The 18237-nt window shown below is 45.8% G+C and overlaps 1 protein-coding gene across 1 annotated transcript in view; it reads left to right on the top strand.

The window, feature by feature from the left end:
• The window catches only part of SUSD6 (sushi domain containing 6), a 66340-nt gene that overhangs the window by 4746 nt on the left and 43357 nt on the right, over positions 1 to 18237 (top strand). The window contains exon 2 of the mRNA XM_006171507.3: positions 4114 to 4323. Coding sequence (XP_006171569.1) covers positions 4203 to 4323 — 121 coding nt within the window. The 5' untranslated portion in view covers positions 4114 to 4202. The remainder of the gene's footprint in view (positions 1 to 4113; positions 4324 to 18237) is intronic.

Genomic DNA, 18237 nt, shown 5'->3' with positions numbered 1-18237 from the left:
TCTTTCCCTCGACTCTTACTATTTTGCACCCCTCCTTAAAGGCAAATGTTAGTTACCAATTTCTTTTGCCTTGTTCCAGAGGGATGTCTTACACACAGCTGTGTATAGGTATGTATATTTACACATCCTTTAAAAATATCTATACACATCTGAATATACAAATGATTTTCTTCCCTTTTTCAAATTGCAGGCACACATACATGTATCTGGTGTGTATTTATTATTTTAGAGAGATATTTTTCCAATAGGGCGCATGCACTCAAGAGAGAGACAGAGACAGAGACAGACAGAAAGTGAACAATCACCGCCCAGAGGGAATGGCCATGCTGCAATCCCAATTCTTCACTGAGGATTTTGGGAATGCATGCATGCACACATACCTGGCATGAATTTTAAACCACCAGGTCTGGGACTTGAACTGTGACTGACTACATGGAAGTCCAGTGACATAACTATTATGTTATCTGCTGGTCCCTCTGGTGTATTTTTTTTTTTTTAAAGAATTTTAACTTTATTTATGTATTTATTTATTTAGACTGGGGAGGGAGAGAGAGAATGAGAAAGCAAGCCTCCAGATCCAGGACTGGAACCACAGTCAGCCATGTGGGAGTCCAGCGCCCTTAACCACCACACCACCCGCTGGCCCCACCTCTGGTATGTTTTTAAAGTCAGGGCTAAGATTTGAACTGCCAAAGGCCATGTGGTATCTGGCTCCCTTAAACCACTAGGCTATGGGGTTGGTCTATGATTTTCTTCATATACTAATTTTAGAAGCTTTTCTATATTAGCACAGGTTAAACCTCCCTGTTCTTCTAAAACCACTACATGGCATTTTATTGATATTGTAGTGAATGTAGTATAACTTACTTAACTAGTCCCGTCTGATGAACTTTGAGGTTTTTCCGGTCTTTGGCGATTACAAATAACACAGTGAGTGTCCTTCATGTGTATCATTGCACATGTGATATCTGAGAGTCTAGAAGCAGGATTGCTAAATCAGAGAATATGTTCATTTTTGATACATACTATCGAGCTGCCCTCCAAAGAGCTCTACATTGATTATAAAATACTAAATGTGAAATTCTTTTACACCTGGCTACCTCTCCTGCCTTCCCCACCAGTCCTCTAAAATGCTGCCAGAGTGATCTTCCTAAATGAATTTGTTCTAGTACCTTCTCTGTTTAGAATCCTTGTAAGCACTACTCAATTGTCAGCTTAAAGTTTAAACTCCCAGCTTACCTCCTGCTCTAGCTTGTGCTCCCACAGTGCTCTGACCCACTTGTATTTGGTACTTACTTCTTTTCCTTCCTGATTTTTTAATCATACACATCCTTTAGGACTCAGCTCGGCATCATGTACTTTGGGTAGGAGTTCCTGACTTCCTCCACTCGTGCATAGGACACTTAAGCACCACCTAATGCAGCCTCATCTATTCACTACTTAAGTATTTGTTGTGCACATGCTGTGATGTGACACATGCAGGTGTCATTCTTGATGATCCATGGGCCTGGTGCTTTGAAAGGATTATACCTGGCTTGGGGTAGGCTATCTGATGTGGCTGCAACTAAGATGGTAGCACTGAAGAGCCCATTGCCAACTGTCACTGACCAGCTGGGGGCCCTGGGCATACCCTTTAGCTTTCTGGACCTTGGTTTTAGGTGGAACTTGATCAACTCTAAGGTCCCAGTAGTTCAGGTCTTATTAATGATTACATCAGTGACAGCAGCCAGTTTTACTGAAGACTCACAGACTGCCAGGCACTTTGCAGAGGACTTTGATCTTAATTCTTAAATCAATCTACGAAGACAGAAAATGGTTACTATCCCCATTTTACAGATGCAGAAACTCAGGCTGACAGAAGTTATGTTACATGGGCACATAATAGAGGAAAGAGACTTGAATCCAGACATTCTGACTTTACTTTTCTTAGCTACATAGATGTCCACACATTCTATACACATACAGCTTTGTGTACTGTTCTGGATCATTCACAGATGCCATCCCCACTCTCTACCCTCTCCACGAGCCATCCTTGTTCTGTAGCTTTAAAGGCTCAAGTTGGAGTCTAGGTAAAAGCTAGAGGCAGAAGATTGCTATAGTCACAATTAGAGGGAAGTGGGTGAGGACCGGTGGCTGGCTCTGTTCTTGAATCCCTGGCTGATGCTCACTGAGGACTCTTCATAGCTCCTGTTCCTGTGGACTGAGACAACTCACACTTCTGTGTGTGCAGTCATCCTCTTCAGGAGGAGAACACAGGCCTGGAGCAAGGCCTTAGATACAGATTAAACTTAGGTCTGGTAAGTGTCTTTGACAGAGGCTCAGAGACATTTGTTATTAGGGTTAAAGATGGCCTTGTCTATACACATAAGGCCTTTATTTTTAATTATTTAGAGATTTTTGCTGTAGGGCACATGCACTCACTGGAGAGACAGAAAGCAAGAAATCACCCCCCCGCCACCACCACCAGAGGGATGGCCATGCCACAATCCCTTCTCCTCCATTTTCCTCTTGGGATCCTGGGCATACACACACACACGCACGCATGCCTGGCATGAGTTTTAAGCCCTAGATCCAGGACTAGAACTGAGGTCAACTATGTGGGAGTCCAGGGACATAACCATTATGCTATCTGCTGGTCCCCACATAAGGCCTTTATTAATGGAGAAGCGTGTATGTGTGGAGTTGAAAAAGGAAGCATGATCTTATTTGAAGTATCTTTTATAAATTAGAGTAAATGAGTAATAAATGAGAAGTGAGGGACCAGCACCCTATAGCAAAACAAACAACTGGGAAGTGAGATAAAATAAATGAATGAAAATAGGCCGGTGGCATGGTGGTTAGGGCGGCTGGATCCTGGATGGATGACTGTGTGGTTCAAGTTCTGGACCTGGTGGCCTGAAAAACATGTTGGGTACGTGCCCAAAATCCCAAGAGGAGAATGGAGGAGAAGGGATTGGGACAGGGCAATCCCCAGTGGGGATACTTTGTCTGTCTCTAGTGAGTACATGTGCCCTATAGTAAAAAAAGAAAGAAAGAAAAAATACACTAGACTAGGCTAGGCAGTGTTGCAGTGGTCACCCAACTAGACTGTGCGGGCACCGTCCTCAGTTCATATTCAAGGATCTTCCTGAGCATGCCAAGTGTGCTTGCCTGCCAGGTGGAGGTCGTGCCTGTGATTGGCTGGTTGAGATGCAGGGGGTGGATGGCCATGTGAGGACCCTGTTGGGGGGGGGGGGTACAGGGTGCCTGTCTCTCTTGTGGAAGAAGTAAACTTAAAATTAAAACAAAAAATGTTAATAGGACTGTTCCATAATGTACCATCAACCTGGCTGCCTCCCCAAAGACATGTAGAAAATAGTTCTTGACGTCTTAACCCTGGTATATTTTTAAAAAAAGATACTGGTTCCTACCTACTGAAGTCTTTGTCCGAATGAGTGTGTGGTGGGGCTACTTAGCAATTACAGCCTGTCCTCCACCCGCTCGTCACTGTCGAGAGCAAACAGCAGAATGTGGCCTCTAGGGTCACAGGTGTGCCGGGTGAGACTTGATTAATTAGTCCGTTTCTGAGATTCATGGCTGTGGAGTCAGATCCTCAGGGGCCCATCCAGCCTCTGGCAGGCCGCTGCTGCATTCCTTCTCTAGGTGGTGTATTTCTCCCTGTCAGACACGTGTTCTCTCTCTCTTTTTTTCCCTTCAGTTAGTTGAACTTGTTCTGGGTCCAAGTGGCAAAGGCAAAGCCCGATGTGGGTGTAGCAGCTCTGTGTCAACAGCTGCTTCTCTGCTCCTCTCTGCTGAGTCTTTGGGGCAGGCAGTGGGGCAGAAAGAGCTGCACTGCCTGATGTTCAGGTGAGCTGGAGCTTGTCCAGTGCCCTGGCCCTGTTGAGAGTACTTGGCTCCCGACACTGATGGCAGCTTGCTGCAGGACTTAGCATTTCCCCAGGGTGGAGTTGAAAAGCCACTTCTGTGCTTGTCTCTTCTCCTGGCAGCAGGGATTCAGTTTCTAGAATTCTTTGAGCTTTGTCTGTGGTATGGCCTCCTTACCACGATGCCTACTTCTAACTAACGTTCGCTGAAGTTTTCACTGTACTGATGACCTGGTTTTGTTTGTTATAGGTGAACGGCCTATGCGCCTGGCTGACTTTCGGATTTTTACTTCTGGATTTTACATTTTTTCTTTTTATAAAAACTTGGACGGATAAAAGATGTGCCATGGCAGGATAGCACCAAAGAGCACCTCAGCGTTTGCCGTGGCCTCCGTGGGACATGGAGTATTCCTCCCGTTGGTGATCCTCAGCACCCTGCTTGGAGACGGATTTGCCTCCGGTAAGTCCCAACCTGTCCTCGTGTGGGAGGGAAAGGCTCAATACCATCGTTTCTCCTGAAGGCTGTGGTGGGAGGTTTTGCTTCTGGAGGGCAGAAGATGGGGGGGACATTTTTCTTTAAGATTTTTGCCATCAAGTGTGTGCACTTGCCAGAGAGACAGAGAGGCAAAGTGAGAAGTCACATCTTAGGGGGGGATGGCCATGCCGTAATCTCTTCTTCAGTTTCCTCCTGGGATTTTGGGCACACGTGCAGGTGTGAGTTTTACACCGCCAGATCCAGGGCCCAAACCGTGGTTGGCCAAATGGCAGTCTAGTGCCTTAACTACCATGCCACCTGTTGGCCCCTTCGTGGAGTGCTTTTGTGCTGCGGCATGTATAGCAGCGATAGTCCTTCTAGGGCCTAATGAGCCAGCTGGGCAAGGTGTGTGAGAACCTGCTGGTGATGACGTAGTCACCCCATTCCCCAGACATGTCATCATCAGGATTTCAGAGCATGTTGTGCAGCTACGGGTGCAGGCTTTGGAATCAGACTGCCAGTGTTCATAGCCTGAACTTGTTTGCTCTATGATCCTGAGCAAGTTGCTTTATTGCTGTAAGCCTCAGTTTCCTCAGCCAAAGAGTGGGATAGTAGTACTTACCTGGGAGGGAAATTGTGAAGATTGGCAGAGATGGCACAGTGAGCATGTTATGATTGTTAGCGTTTCTGTTTCTTGCTTTTCTGTGCATTTTCTCAGAATGTGTGCATAGCTTAGGTATTCTGATTTAGTGAAAGTAGGACCTGGTTGCTGACACTACAAACACTGTGATCTAAGAAGTCACTTAACCATTCTGAGGCGCAGTTTCTCCCTTTGTCAAATGAAGGCCCTGATAACCTTTAAGGGCATGTCTAGTTCTTGTAGGAGGTACTTTCATGATTCTGGTGGAAGATGAGCTGGAGGGTCCTGGGGCGGGAGATGGGGGCTGGGGGAGATGGAGCATTGAGCCTTTTTGGGTTCATATAGCCCTTGTTGCCTTCAGGAATGCACTGAAGACCCTTCTAGGTTCTGTTCATGGCATCCTTTTCAGAAAGGATGCGCTTGGGTGCCCACAGCAGGCCTCTGGGTGATGTGCCACACCTTGCTCTGTATTTACGAGTCCCAATAGCATCATTGAGCTTACCAGTAATGGTTCCCCTGCCAGACTTCATTAAAAACACTTGTATGGAGTCTCCTTGGACAACACTCTCTGGAGAGGGATCTCAGGGCTAGATTCTGGAAGGGAACCTTAGGTGTGGGAGATGACATATTGTGGGGGCAGAGTCCCTTTAGCTCGGTGCTTTCTCTTTCATTTCCTTTCTGTCAACTCCCACTGCTGACCCAGCAAATATAGATAGCAGTGCAGTCCCATCCAAATCTTATTTAAATCTTTTCTTTTTTTTCTTTCTAATTGTTGGGAGAAACAATTGCTGAGTTTTTGTTTCATCATAGCCTCTCCCATGACTCATATATGAATTTCCTTCTCTGCTGCCCTTACTTCTACCTGATTCCGACACTTAATACAAACCTTTCCTCCTGAGCAATGAGGAATCCTGGCATAACCCAGGGAGCTATGGTGATTGGGATTCCACAGAGTGGACATCATGGCTGTGTGAAGTTTCCGAGGCATAGACCGGGCTCCCTCACTGTGCAACAAAATGCAGCAGGGCCCATATTCACAGGCTGCTGAAAGCCAGAGGAGACCTGTAGAAGTAATCTTACAGAACCACAAAGTCACTGAATCTCTAGGGCAGAAGTCAGCAAATTATAGCCCATGCAGCATTCCACCTGTCACCTGCTTCTGTATGTCCTGTGAGCTAAACATATTTTAAAATGATTGTAAAATAACAGAATAGTATTTTATGACATATGAAGTTCAAAATTTGTGTCTCTAAATAAAGTTTTATTGATACATAGCAGTGATTATTCTGTTGTGGTTTTGTGCTGAGTAGTTGTGATGAGGACCATGTGGCCCTTAAAACCTAAAATATTTGTACTTTAAAATATTTGGCCTTTGGAACTCTGTCTTCATTAAATCCTAACTCAAAGAAAAAAAAAGAATAAATGGCCCATTATAAAAGACCCTCACCCACACAAGGCCAGAACGAATGGTGAACTGGTGCTCAATGGGGATGTGCATGAGTGGAATGACTGTCAGAGCAGGGAGGAAGGTGGGACTGGTCAGAGCCAGGTGGGACTGCAAAGACTGTGCACTTGCCCAGAGGCTTGCAAGCTAATGGTAGGGCCAGGACCAGAACTTGGCCCAGTGCCCAGCATGCTACTGGGACCTGCCTCTCGCGAGGCTCCTCTGGGAAGCTGCCCAGGCATGTTCACGTCAGTATTGGAGGAGCAGCTGCCCTCCAGTGTCCAGTGTCTTTAGCTTTCAAACTTCATTAAGCCATTCCACCTATCCTCACACTCCTTTGTGTTGGCTCCACCTTCCTCCTCCCATTCCCATCCCCGTTTTCCAACTACCCACACCTTCCCAACTTTCCACCCAAGGTCTGAAATCAATTATCAGGTTCCAGACTGGCTGGATAAAGAGATTATTATTCTCCAGTGTGGAAAAATGTGTCTGTTTGTAGTATGGTCTTAGAGCAGGATGGGAAAGTTGGCTCTCTTGTTTTCTTTCTCCTCCTCCATCTGCAGAGAATCCTCTCTCCCCTGCCACCCCAACCCTGAAGTTTTTCCTACTCCCCATAAGACATGTATTCTGACAGGGAGCTGGGTACAGGCCAGGAAAGGGGTTTCACCGTTACCTGACTCCACTGCACTAAGTTGCTGCCAACATTTCCCCCTCTCTCTGAAGTGGCTTCTGAAAAAGGGAGGTACCCCCTCCTTGGCCTGAAACCCAGAGCACACCTGTATGACTACGCCTGCCACGAGCAGCGTGCCATGTCAGCTTGCCAAGAAACCAAGACTCTCAGCTCCTCTGAAGCCAAGGAAAGGCAGTTCAGTCCAGGAAAAGTCCCTCCTCCGCTCGTGCATTTCTTACCTGTTTCTATAGTTGTTCCTAAACACACATTCCAGAGACATTTTTAGGTGGGCGCTTGTTACCCAGTGGGCTGTAGTAGACTCTGGAGATACTCATGCATACATGCACATTCTAGACTGAGAATCCCACAGGACACAGGTAAATGGGCCTCTTGGGGAGGGGGCAGTTTGCAAGTCTTTGGTTATAAATGGCACAGTCTTTCCCTGCTTTTAGTTATAATCTCAGATTTAGTAGAAAAGAATGCATAAAGAGGCACTTGAGAGGTCTGGGGTAGAATCAAATCACATTTGGTGTTCAGTTTCCATGGTGATCTTTCTTATATACAGCCCAACATTCGGAGTTACACCAGAGAAGGCATTAAAAAGGCAATAGGGGGACCAGCAGTTAGCGTAATGGCTATGTCGCTGGACTCCCATGTAGTCGACTGTGGTTCACGTCCTGGACCCGGTGGCTTAAAACTCACTCCGGGCGCGTGTGCGTGCCCGAGATCCCGAGAGGAGAATGGAGGAGAAGGGATTGCGGCGTGGCCATCCCCTCTGGGGGGTGAGTTCTCGCTTTCTGTCTCTGTCTGGCCAGTGCATGCGCCCTATAGCGAAAAAAACCTCTCAAAAAAAAAAAAAAAAAGCAGTAGGTCCAGCTTTCCCTTGATACTTTCTTTAAATGAGGAGAGTGAGTGAAAAATTTCCTTTTTGGAGTGACAAAAGGAAGCGTTATGTACTCTTTACACCCAGTCACACCATGCAGTGGGAAGACCATTGTTCACAGTTAAATCTATGCACACACTATTCAACTTGCCTTTCTTGGACTAGAGAGGAATTAGGATCCCAACCATGTGGCAGCCTCTTCCCAGGCCTTGCAGCTCTTTGCCTTTAGCTGAGATCTTAAGCAACTTGGTGTATGACCTTATGTGACTCTCGTGACCTCTTTCAAGATTGTTGTTGGTATTGTTATGTAGACTTATATAAAGATGATTGGAAGGCCCATGGCACGTAAAACTTGTGATGTAATTCCGGAACAACAACAACAGAGTTGGTATGTGACCTACTGTTGAGTCACTCTGGGCAGGAGACTTTATGTAGATGACAACCTTTGTTGTCATTAAAACTGAAGATGCAACATCCCTGTGTGCCTAGGGATAAGGGCTTTTGGAACAGGTGTCAAATTTGACCAGTGAGGAGGAATTGATTACTTCAGGAATCTCCTTTGGCTTCCAGAAAGCTCATGTTTACATAGTTCCTGTGATCTCAACTCAACTAGCTTGCTGACTCATACAAAAAACTTTTGGTGTGCATTCTTTTACTTTCCAGAGCGTATTTATTGAACAAACTCAGTATTTTACCTGTTCCTGACTTTTTCTTTCTTCCTCTTAAAATGTTGCTATTAGGCCATGTTAAAATCACCTAAGACAATTTAAAAACAGTAGGGAGAGCAGCCATCTGCGTTTCTACATGACGGAGTGAGAAAGCCAGGCATTTTTCATTGAAGATGGAAAATATTGAGAACCAGGTTCTCTAGGAGATGATGTGGCTTGTTCCCTTAGCACTGCCGTGGCGGGCAGGTGTTGGCAGGTGGCCCTGGCTCACATCACTGTGTCTGAAGGCACCTGGAGTTGTTTATATTGTACACGAGGCTGAGAGAAGAGGACAGATAGGACACTGTGTACAGAGCATCATTTATGTACCCAGCTCTGGGTTACCATCCCATGTAAAACTCTCAACCTCCATGGGCTAGAAACAGAGCGAGGTTAAATAACTTCCTCAGAAACTGATGATGGTAAGGAGTGACACTGGCTGGGACCTGTGCCCAGTCCGTCTCACTCTTTTGCCCCTGGTCTTTGCTGAAACCACACTGCCTGTGTTGAGTGGCGCAGGTTTCTCTGAGATCCATTTCTTGTGGATCTTAACTGAAGTGCTACAGAAGATTATTTGACAAAGAGGGAAGACACTATCTGTGTTCTCTCTCCCTGGGTAAAAAGAATACAGGAGTCGTCTCTGGGTTACTATGTTTCCCTCTTTGGCTGTTTGTCATCTAAAATGATCCTTGGTTGTTTGGTTCCAGTTTAGGCACAAGGTTTGCCAAGGCACTTCTATTCTTAGAAAGGAACAATAGGGGCCATGGCAAATTGTTTGCTAAATGAGGATGTAGTTCCCAAAACATCCGCAGAGCATCTTCCTGTCAGCTGCAAACCCTGCTGACGAGAATGATGTAATCTCTCCGTGGTGTAATTACCTGTGACTATAAAAAGACTTGGGGATTGTGGTGGGAAGCTGGATGGGTCATTACAGGGCTTGTTGAACCCTGGTGTCATGAAGACATTGGGAAATTACCCTCTTTAGGCTAATTGCTGTACTATGGGTAGAGCATTGCAAATGCATGCTACCATCCTTGCACTGTAAGTCTCTAACAAAAGAAATTCTGTGTCCACCAAACTGAACACCTAACTGCGTGTTAAGTTAAAGTCCTCATTAATCATGAATTGTAGCCATTGAGCAATGCTGTCCTACTACTCTGGCCTCACTTGCCAGCTTAGAGAGTATTCTAAATTACCTATCCAAATTTTTCCTCAGAAGGTGATCACAGGGTACTAATAAAAAAATTAGGGTGGTGGGCCAACAGGTGGCATTGAGGTTAAGGTGCCGAATCCCACATGGCTGACTGTGTAGTTCGAGTCCTGGACCCGGTGGCCTGAAAAACATGCCAAGCATGTTTGTGTGTATAAGCCCAAAATCCTGAGAAGAGAGTAGAGAAGAAATTGCAGAGTGGCCATCCTCAGGGCGGTGGGGGAGTGGGAGGAGGTGATTTCTTACTCCCCTCTCCCTCTCTGCCTCTTGATGGTGAACACATGCACCCTATAGCAAAAAAAAAAAAAAAAACCAAAAAACGCGTGTGGCCCACTTGAAGTGCTGTGGGTGGTGGGGTGCCACTGTGCGATGCTAAAGCAGCATAGAAGTCCTGGCTTGGATTTTAACCAGCCTAGGCACTCGGGGGCATGGCAGCATATGCCTGTTGTCCTAGCTGACTCAGGCTGGGTGGTAAGGTCAGGGCATGGTGAGATCCTGTCGATACCTATCTCTCCCTCATTTAAAAAAAAAAGTTAAGGTTAGCAAAATTCATAGTTTTTAATGATTCTAGGTAGGCTTCCAGATAAACTCTTTTCTTTCTATTTTAAAAGAATTGTTTATTTAATTTTATTGATTATTATTACTATTATTTTTAAAATTTGCTATCGGGCATATGTGCTTACTGGAAGGGGGTTGGGGGAAGTGAGAAACAAGGCGCCAGGTCCAGGACTTGAAAAATGATCGGCCTTGTGGGAATCCAGCACCTTAACCCTCATGCCACCTGCTGGCTTCCAGGTGAACTTTTTTCTCCACCTCTTACCCACTGGGAGATTTCCTTCCTCTGCCTCACTCAGAAGTGTGAGCAGGCCTCTCATTCCAGGTTGCCTGTGCTGATGTGGCCGTCTGTCTGGACTGTGGCAGATCAGGACTGGCCTTGGCCTGCTTGACATATAGCCTTGGGCCCAGAGGGATGGCAGCATTTAAATGCAGCCTCTCCATGGTGCAGTGTGCACAAGGGGTAACACTGGCTGACTTCCCCCAGCCCTGTCCACTGACCTTACCTTAAGCCAATTTATGCGTGAGAATCTGAACTTACTGAAGATGAGGATGAGGTTATAACTTTTTTTTAAAAAAATTATTAAGAGAGAGATTTTTGCTATATGGCACATGTGCTTGCTGGAGAGACAGGCAGAAACACAAAGAGAAAGCGATAAATTATCCCAAACATACATGGGAGAATACAGCATTAGAATTAAATTGTAAGAAATCTTTGATTTTTCTCTCCATTTTGTAGCCCTTTTGCCTTTTCCTATTTTTCTTAGCTATATTTGTGAGCTCTTCTTCTTTGAAGAGCTTATTTTATACCCAGATTCATCGGCATCACTAAAAATTCCTCTTTTACCTTCTTTGACTTGTTAGCTCTTTTAAAGTATAATTGTTTAATCATTCAGAATTCTAGCAGGTAGTGCAGGGAAGATAAACAAATTTTCTGTGAGATTTCCTGTTTATAAAGTTCTATTTGTTTATTTATTAAATTCATGGAAATATTTTAGGCATTTCAGTAGGGTGGGGCTAGGCATGAAAAGTGTTTCAGGAAGTGTTGGCCAAGTACATGCAGAGTTGTAAAGTAATTCTGCTGTAGCCTTTGTTTATTCTGAGAAACAAGTGACCCTGTGTCAAATGCAAAGGGCTTGGTCAGTCCCTCACGTGTAGAAGACACATGTGTCCTTGGGAGAGGGCGAGACCTGTGTTTATTGTCATTGGCTTGAGTTCTGACAGTTGGTCTTACGGACAGTCTGTAGCCAGGGTAGGAGGCTCAAGAGAATGTCCCTGGGATTGATTCACACCAGCCAAGGATTGGATGGGTGTCAGAATCTGCCTGGATGTGTTTCCTGAGCACTGACCTAGGCATAAAGAGGTTTGGGGACAGACAGGAGAGGAGTTTTGGGTCTTTTCCTTCCAGTTGATCTCATTATTGTAGAGGCCAGATTGCAAAGAACCCCTACACTGGTGCCTTGAGTCAGCACAGTCCCACTAAGCCTCCTTGCTACCTCATGGTAACTCAGAATTGCTATCATTGGACATGGAGTTAGCTGGAGGCTTCCATAGGCTTTGTGGCTCTCTGCCTTAGCCCCCATCACAGTGGAACCCTTCAGTCTCTGAGCTTTGAGTTCATCTGTGCACCTCTCTTGCCCTTGGTCTTCGTCTTAGTCCTTAGTTCTTGTTCTTTTCGATTCTTTGTGTGTTTGCACATACATACATAAACTCATGGAAGGCAGGGACAAAGTCCTTTAGGCTGTAACCTGGCCAGTGATCATCCCAACAAGGAGAAAGTACTCCTTGGGTGGGGTCACCCCTTAGGAAGATTGTACAGACTCATGGCTTGTCCTTGGTATGAGAGCAAGCAGGATCAAGTCCAGGGCCCTGTGAGCAGTGCCGGCTTTTGGAACCTCCTCCCAGTTCCTTCCACGAGTGTTATTTGAGCTCTTGCTGAATGCAAAGACTATGGTAGCTGCTACAAATAGAGCAATCCAAAGTGATCCATGGAAGAGAAATCATGGTTCTACACTGGATTATAGGTAGGAGGGGCTCCTGACCCAGACTGGGATGGTCACCAAAGGGCTCAGTGGCAGGTCCGGCCAGCATGCTGGGGAAAGGAGATATATAACACACGGTCTGCTCATTTGGCACTTCTCTGCGGAGCTTGCTGTGCCATTTCTGCCAAAACTTTGGAAATCCCATGTGCTGTCTATCCTAAACTAGTTTGTCACTTGACCCTGGTGGGTGAATGAATAACTTCCTCCACTTTTGTTAGAGTATGATGAGAAGCTGGCGTTTCAAAAAAGAATAGTAAGGGAACCAGCAGTTAGCATAATGGCTATGTCGCTGGACTCCCACGTAGTCGATGGCGGTTCGCGTCCCGGACCCGGTGGCTTAAAACTCACGTTGGGCGCGTGTGCGTGCATGCCCAAGATCCCGAGAGGAGAATGGAGGAGTAGGGATTGCGGCCTGACCATCCCCTCTGGGGGGTGATTTCTCGCTTTCTGTCTCTATGTCTCTGTCTGTCTGGCGAGCGCACACGCTGTATAGCAAAAACCTCTCAAAAAAAAAAAAAAAAAGAACAGTGAAGTCTAGCCTTAGCTTGAGAATTCAGGGATGTGGGCTGAACACATCAGCAAAAACATAGTTTTGGGGAAGCACCCAGAGGACTGAGATGCTGTGGATAGAGGTGCCTTTTTCAGGAGAGTTGTCTGAGTTGCGGAGGAGGAAGAGGAACGAAGCTCTGCTAGAGTGTCTTGAAGCTCCTCGGTCCGAAGACAAAGCAAATGCAAGTTAATGGATCGATCATGTGTTGAGTGAGTTTAAACAGGGAAGTAAAGAGGACTGCAGGAGGATGTTAATTTTAGGTACAAGTTGTGGGAGAAGATTGGAGATGAGAATAGCAGCCGGGCTCCTATTTGCCTGTGGAACAGGAAGTGACAGGCTAAGGGAGGCTTGCCTTTCCACCCTGCCTGAGGGAGCGGTCACTCAGGACAGGCCACCAGAGCCCGTGCTTCCTGGCCCTCATCGTCATCCTCAGCCTAGCCATCCCGTGGGAGGTGTATCCGACAAGGGCTCCTTAGTTCCCTGACGTGTGTGGGTCTTAGCTGGCGTCATGAATTCCGTGGGGAGGCTGCAGGGTGTGGGAGGCTCTTAATTGATTGGGGAAAAGAGAAGAGTGGAAGAACAGCTGGCATTCTAGGCTGTGCAGATGTATTCCAGGATTTGTCATTTTGGATCAGGCTGGGTAATTGGAGAGGTTGGGTTGAGGGTATGACTTGATGTGTTTGGGGTGCAGCAAGCTGTTGTGACTTCCAGCAGAGATATGTCTCAGGTTTCTTGTGAGTGGCTGTCGGTAATAGAACTGCTCTTTGTGCTGCTGTTCTCAGTACCTTGTTACTAGGCTATGTATAGGCTCTGTGGCTAAACTGGCCCCTCTCCCTGGCATTCAGAAAATCTCTTACCACTGATGGCAGACTCTGGCCTTGCAGTCATAGTCAAGATTGTGAATAGTAGGATTATATTATACTTGTATGTATAATATACATAAAAGTGCCAGGTAAACAATAAAAGTCTATTCCAATGGGGATTATTATAATGCTATTTTTTAAAGGATGTTTCTCTTTTCTGCATTGCTTTTAGTTAACACTAAATAGTTAATCCATCATCCATCCCTGAGCAGGAGGCTGGCATTAAGAGCTCCCTTTGTATGCAAGGTCAAACTAAGGTTTCCAGCTGAGCATCAAATCATGAGTGAGTTTGAAGTCCAACCCCAAATTGTAAAGTCTTACTTTAGAGCTCATGTCTCATTTCTAGTAGTAAAGAAGATTGAGGAGAAAGAGAAAGGAATCATTTAAAAAACAAAGTTTTTTCACGGATAACCAGCCATATAAGACAGGAGTGGTGTAGTCAGGATTTTGATTGACTTGCTGCCTGATGTCCATTTTCTTCTAGAAGCCACAGTATTCCTGTTGAGAACGAAGTCTACTAGGAGAGAGAGAAGCAGAAGGCTAAGAAGGGAAGGCAGGGCACAAAGAACAAGACAGCAGAGGGGGCCTGGTGGACGCTTAAGTTCTGTAGTTCTCTGAAATGCTGGGTTCTGCGCTACACTGATTTCCTGGCACAAGCCCACTCACCCTTCTGATGTGTACCAGGACATGTCAGGGCCCCCAGCAGATGCTTGTTGTATCTTACAGGTCTCATGGTAAAGCTCCGTGGAGGTGGGTTCAGGAACCTCCCTGAGTGTCTGGCCCAGGCCGGTTTCACTGCACAACAGTACTGCTGCCCATTCTGGGCAAATCAGCCTCATGCCAACCCTCCATGAGGGAGAGGCCAAGGCCCATTGGTCCCTTCTGGTCTCAGCAGTCTGGGGCTGGTGTGGAGAGACCCTGTTTTGTTCACATTACTAGGGGAGGCACTTCAGGGTCATTGGGACTTTTACCTCGATTCCATGCTTCCTAGACTCTGGTCAAGGTTTCACGCAGTCTCTGTACCTGAATGCTCTCTCATCTTCTTTTTCTTTTTCTTTTTTTTTTTTTTTTTTTTTTTTTTGGCTATAGGGCCCAGGCGCTCACCAGACAGACAGAGACAGACAGAGAGACAGAAAGCAAGAAATCACCCCCCAGGGGGGAGCCACGCCGCAATCCCTTCTCCTCCATTCTCCTCTCGGGATCTTAGGCACGCACACACATGCCCCCGGCGTGAGTTTAAGCCACTGGGTCTGGGACTCGAATCGCGGTCGACCACGTGGGAGTCCAGCGACATAGCCATTACACTAACTGCTGGCCCCCGATGCTCTCTCATCTTGAACCCTGTAGCAGGAGAAGGATTTGCTGAGTTGAGAAGCTCTTGTTCCTCCAGTGGCAACTGTATGAGCTCCCAGGCTTGAAATTCTAGAGGTCATTCAGGGGTGTCAGTCAAGAGGCACATATTCATGAAGGAACCAACAGGCTGGACCTTGTAGGTCATTTGCACCATTGCAGATTTGAGTATGCATCAGAATTCCCTGGAGGGCTTATTAAACACAGATAAGTGAGTCCCACCCCTAGAACTTCTGATTCAGTAGTTTGAAAATTTGCATTTCCACCAAGTTCTTCCTTAAAGCAGCAGTCACTGCTGCTGCTGCTGGTCTGAGGAGGACCACCAATTTACACTTGGAGTAAACAAAACCATGTTACTCTTCTCAGAGCAAATGTTGGTATGGTGGGGACATAGGGACAGAGAAGTAGTTCAGAAATAAGATGCTACAGGGAGATCAACCTAATTTTAAAACCGGGCAAAAATGAAATGTTTATGGGAGGGGGCTGGCAAGTCTCTCTCATCTTCTCCAGGCTGTTCTGGTCCTTGCACACTGTCCTACAGAGAGGAGCCAGCCCTGGTGGGCCCCTGGGCTGGATCACCAAAGGCTTCTTCTTGATCCACTTTTTGTTTGACCTCCTTAGGTGGCAGTGACACTACAAGTCTGCATTTAGGAGGCCCTTCTTTGCTCGGGCTCTGTGGTATGCCTGCAGGACCCTGAGCTGGGGGCCCGAGCACTAGCCCCAGCACCTCCTCTAATGAGCAGTAGCTGAAAGCTCTGCACTTTGCTCAAAGGTGAATGAGGGTTGGACTGGTTCTCTAGGGCCCTTTGAACTTTGAGACTACTCTGGGTTCTTTAATGCTTCACCTTGACAGTTTCCTCCCGCTGGTTGCTTATTACCGTGTTTTATTTTTTCTGTGTGTCTGAGAATTTCTATAATGAGCAGGACTGAATCAGAATCCTGTCCAGAGACTGTCTTGCCCAAAGTGAAACTAGAGACAAGGTCAGGAATTGGAAAGAATATCTGTTCTCTTTAGAGCCTTTGGCATCTGCAATTGTGCTGCTTCCATAACACCTGCCTACAGGAAGGAATGACTTAGCATCTCTGCCATGTCGCTGTCTCTACCTGAGATCATCACACTTGACTTGCAGGCTTCATAGGCTGTCTGCTCAGGATTGTCACCCCACATTCTTCCCCACCTGGCTCGGTGCTAGCCTCATGCAATGCTGTGTACATGTTGGTTGGATGGATGCAATAGAGGATTGTGTCTAGGTACATTTTTTTTTAAAGAATGATTTATTTTGGTTTTATTTGTTCATTCATTTATTAATATATATATATATATATATATATATATTACTCTCTCTCTGTATATATATTTATTATTATTATTATTTAATTTAGCCAGAGAAAAAGAGGGAAAATGAGAAAGCAAGCCACCAGGTTCGAGATTTGAACTGTGGTTGGTCATGTGGGATTGCCCAGGGCCTTAACCACCACGCCACCTGCTGGTCCCCTCCAGGTACCTTTTTGTTCCCTTCAAATTCTCTCTCCTTGACTTGGTTCAGGGTGCTTCCTGACCTTTCTTCCATCCTTCCTCCCCCGCCTTCCTTGGTGCTTATTGAACACCACAGCCATGTGTTTGAAGTTAGGGCACACACAGGGAGTTCACAAAGGCCCCGTGTAAGCCATCTGTACGAGGGGGACCTCCAGAGATCCCCAATCTTCTTCCTCTCCCCTTCTCACCTCTGCCTTCTTTGTGTAGGGTAGCTGTGAGTTATAGAATGCTTTCGCTGTCCTAGGAGAGTTTGCTGTTTTGAGACTGAATTCGACCTTATTTTCAGCCTTTATTTCCCATTGGAGCTAACAGCGTTTGTATTGGCAAGCTGAAGAACTCCTGGGTTGGAGAGAGTTAGCATGCGCCTTGCCTCAGAATCACTGTCTGGCTCTGTCTTTCCAGCCTCTGTGCAAAAGGGCAAAAGGAAGATTTGCTAGCCTTGGTTAATTGTTACTCAGCTCTCTGATCCAGCCTGTGCAGCTTACAGGCAGCTCAAGCACTGGCTAGCCCAAGGTCTTTGTTGAAACAGGGAAAGATTGAGGTTGCCCTAATTCATTTTAAGTAAAGTCACCAGCCTTTTGATGATTCCATTAATTGTCTCCCTTCCACACACCCCTCTGTTTGCAGTAATTGGAAGTCCTGACTTTGTTTCTCATTTCCCCCACCACCACTCTGCTTTAATCCAAGACAGCTGAATGCTACACTCTGCTTTTTCATTTACTGGAAGAACAGCTTGAAGATGGTTTTAATGATTGGCCTTAACAGTATTTCCAGAAGCTGAGGCTGTTGCTGTATGTAAGTTCACAGCCATCTGGGGGCCTCAGTTTCATCCACCTTGCTCCTGTAAAACTCTCCTTAGTTCTTAGCGTGCAGGTGGGAAAAGGTCCTCATGAGAGTGCTCTTTTGTCTCAGGCAGTATATTTGTAAGTTTTTCATTACTTATTTTCATCACTCACCATTTATTAGACCTCCAGGGAGTGCCAAGCACAGTTCTAGTTATTGAGCATATATCAGATCTCTTCCCAGCCTGGTGGAAGTACAGAGGCTAAGCAGATGAGAGTCCAGCAGAATAGTGGTTATAAGCAGACCTTGGGAGCTGTTGTCTTGGAGGCTTTCTTTCTCTGTTGTATTTTTATGATTGCAACTCTTAGTCTCTGCTTTCTCTTTCTTTACTCTAAAGAGGAATGAATAATTAGACACACCATTGATGTTATGAAATAAACAGTAGGTAGCAATAGCTGTAATAGCTGACCACTCATGGTAGTTGGCAAGATGTTATATTGCAGTCCTCACAGTAAGCGTGTCAACAACCAGTAAAGGATAAAGTTGGGATTTGAACTCTGGTTCTCTTTGCAAATCAAATACTTTCTATACTACATTGGTTTGTTTTTAACCTTTTTTTTTTTTTTTTTTTTGGAGGTTTTTTCTGTTGGGGGCCTTGTTTTCTC

This window comes from Tupaia chinensis, unplaced genomic scaffold (genome assembly GCF_000334495.1).
Source record: "Tupaia chinensis unplaced genomic scaffold, TupChi_1.0 Scaffold149686_1, whole genome shotgun sequence".
In the NCBI taxonomy this organism is placed as follows: Eukaryota; Metazoa; Chordata; class Mammalia; order Scandentia; family Tupaiidae; genus Tupaia; species Tupaia belangeri.
This window is presented reverse-complemented; position numbering and strand designations above follow the sequence as displayed.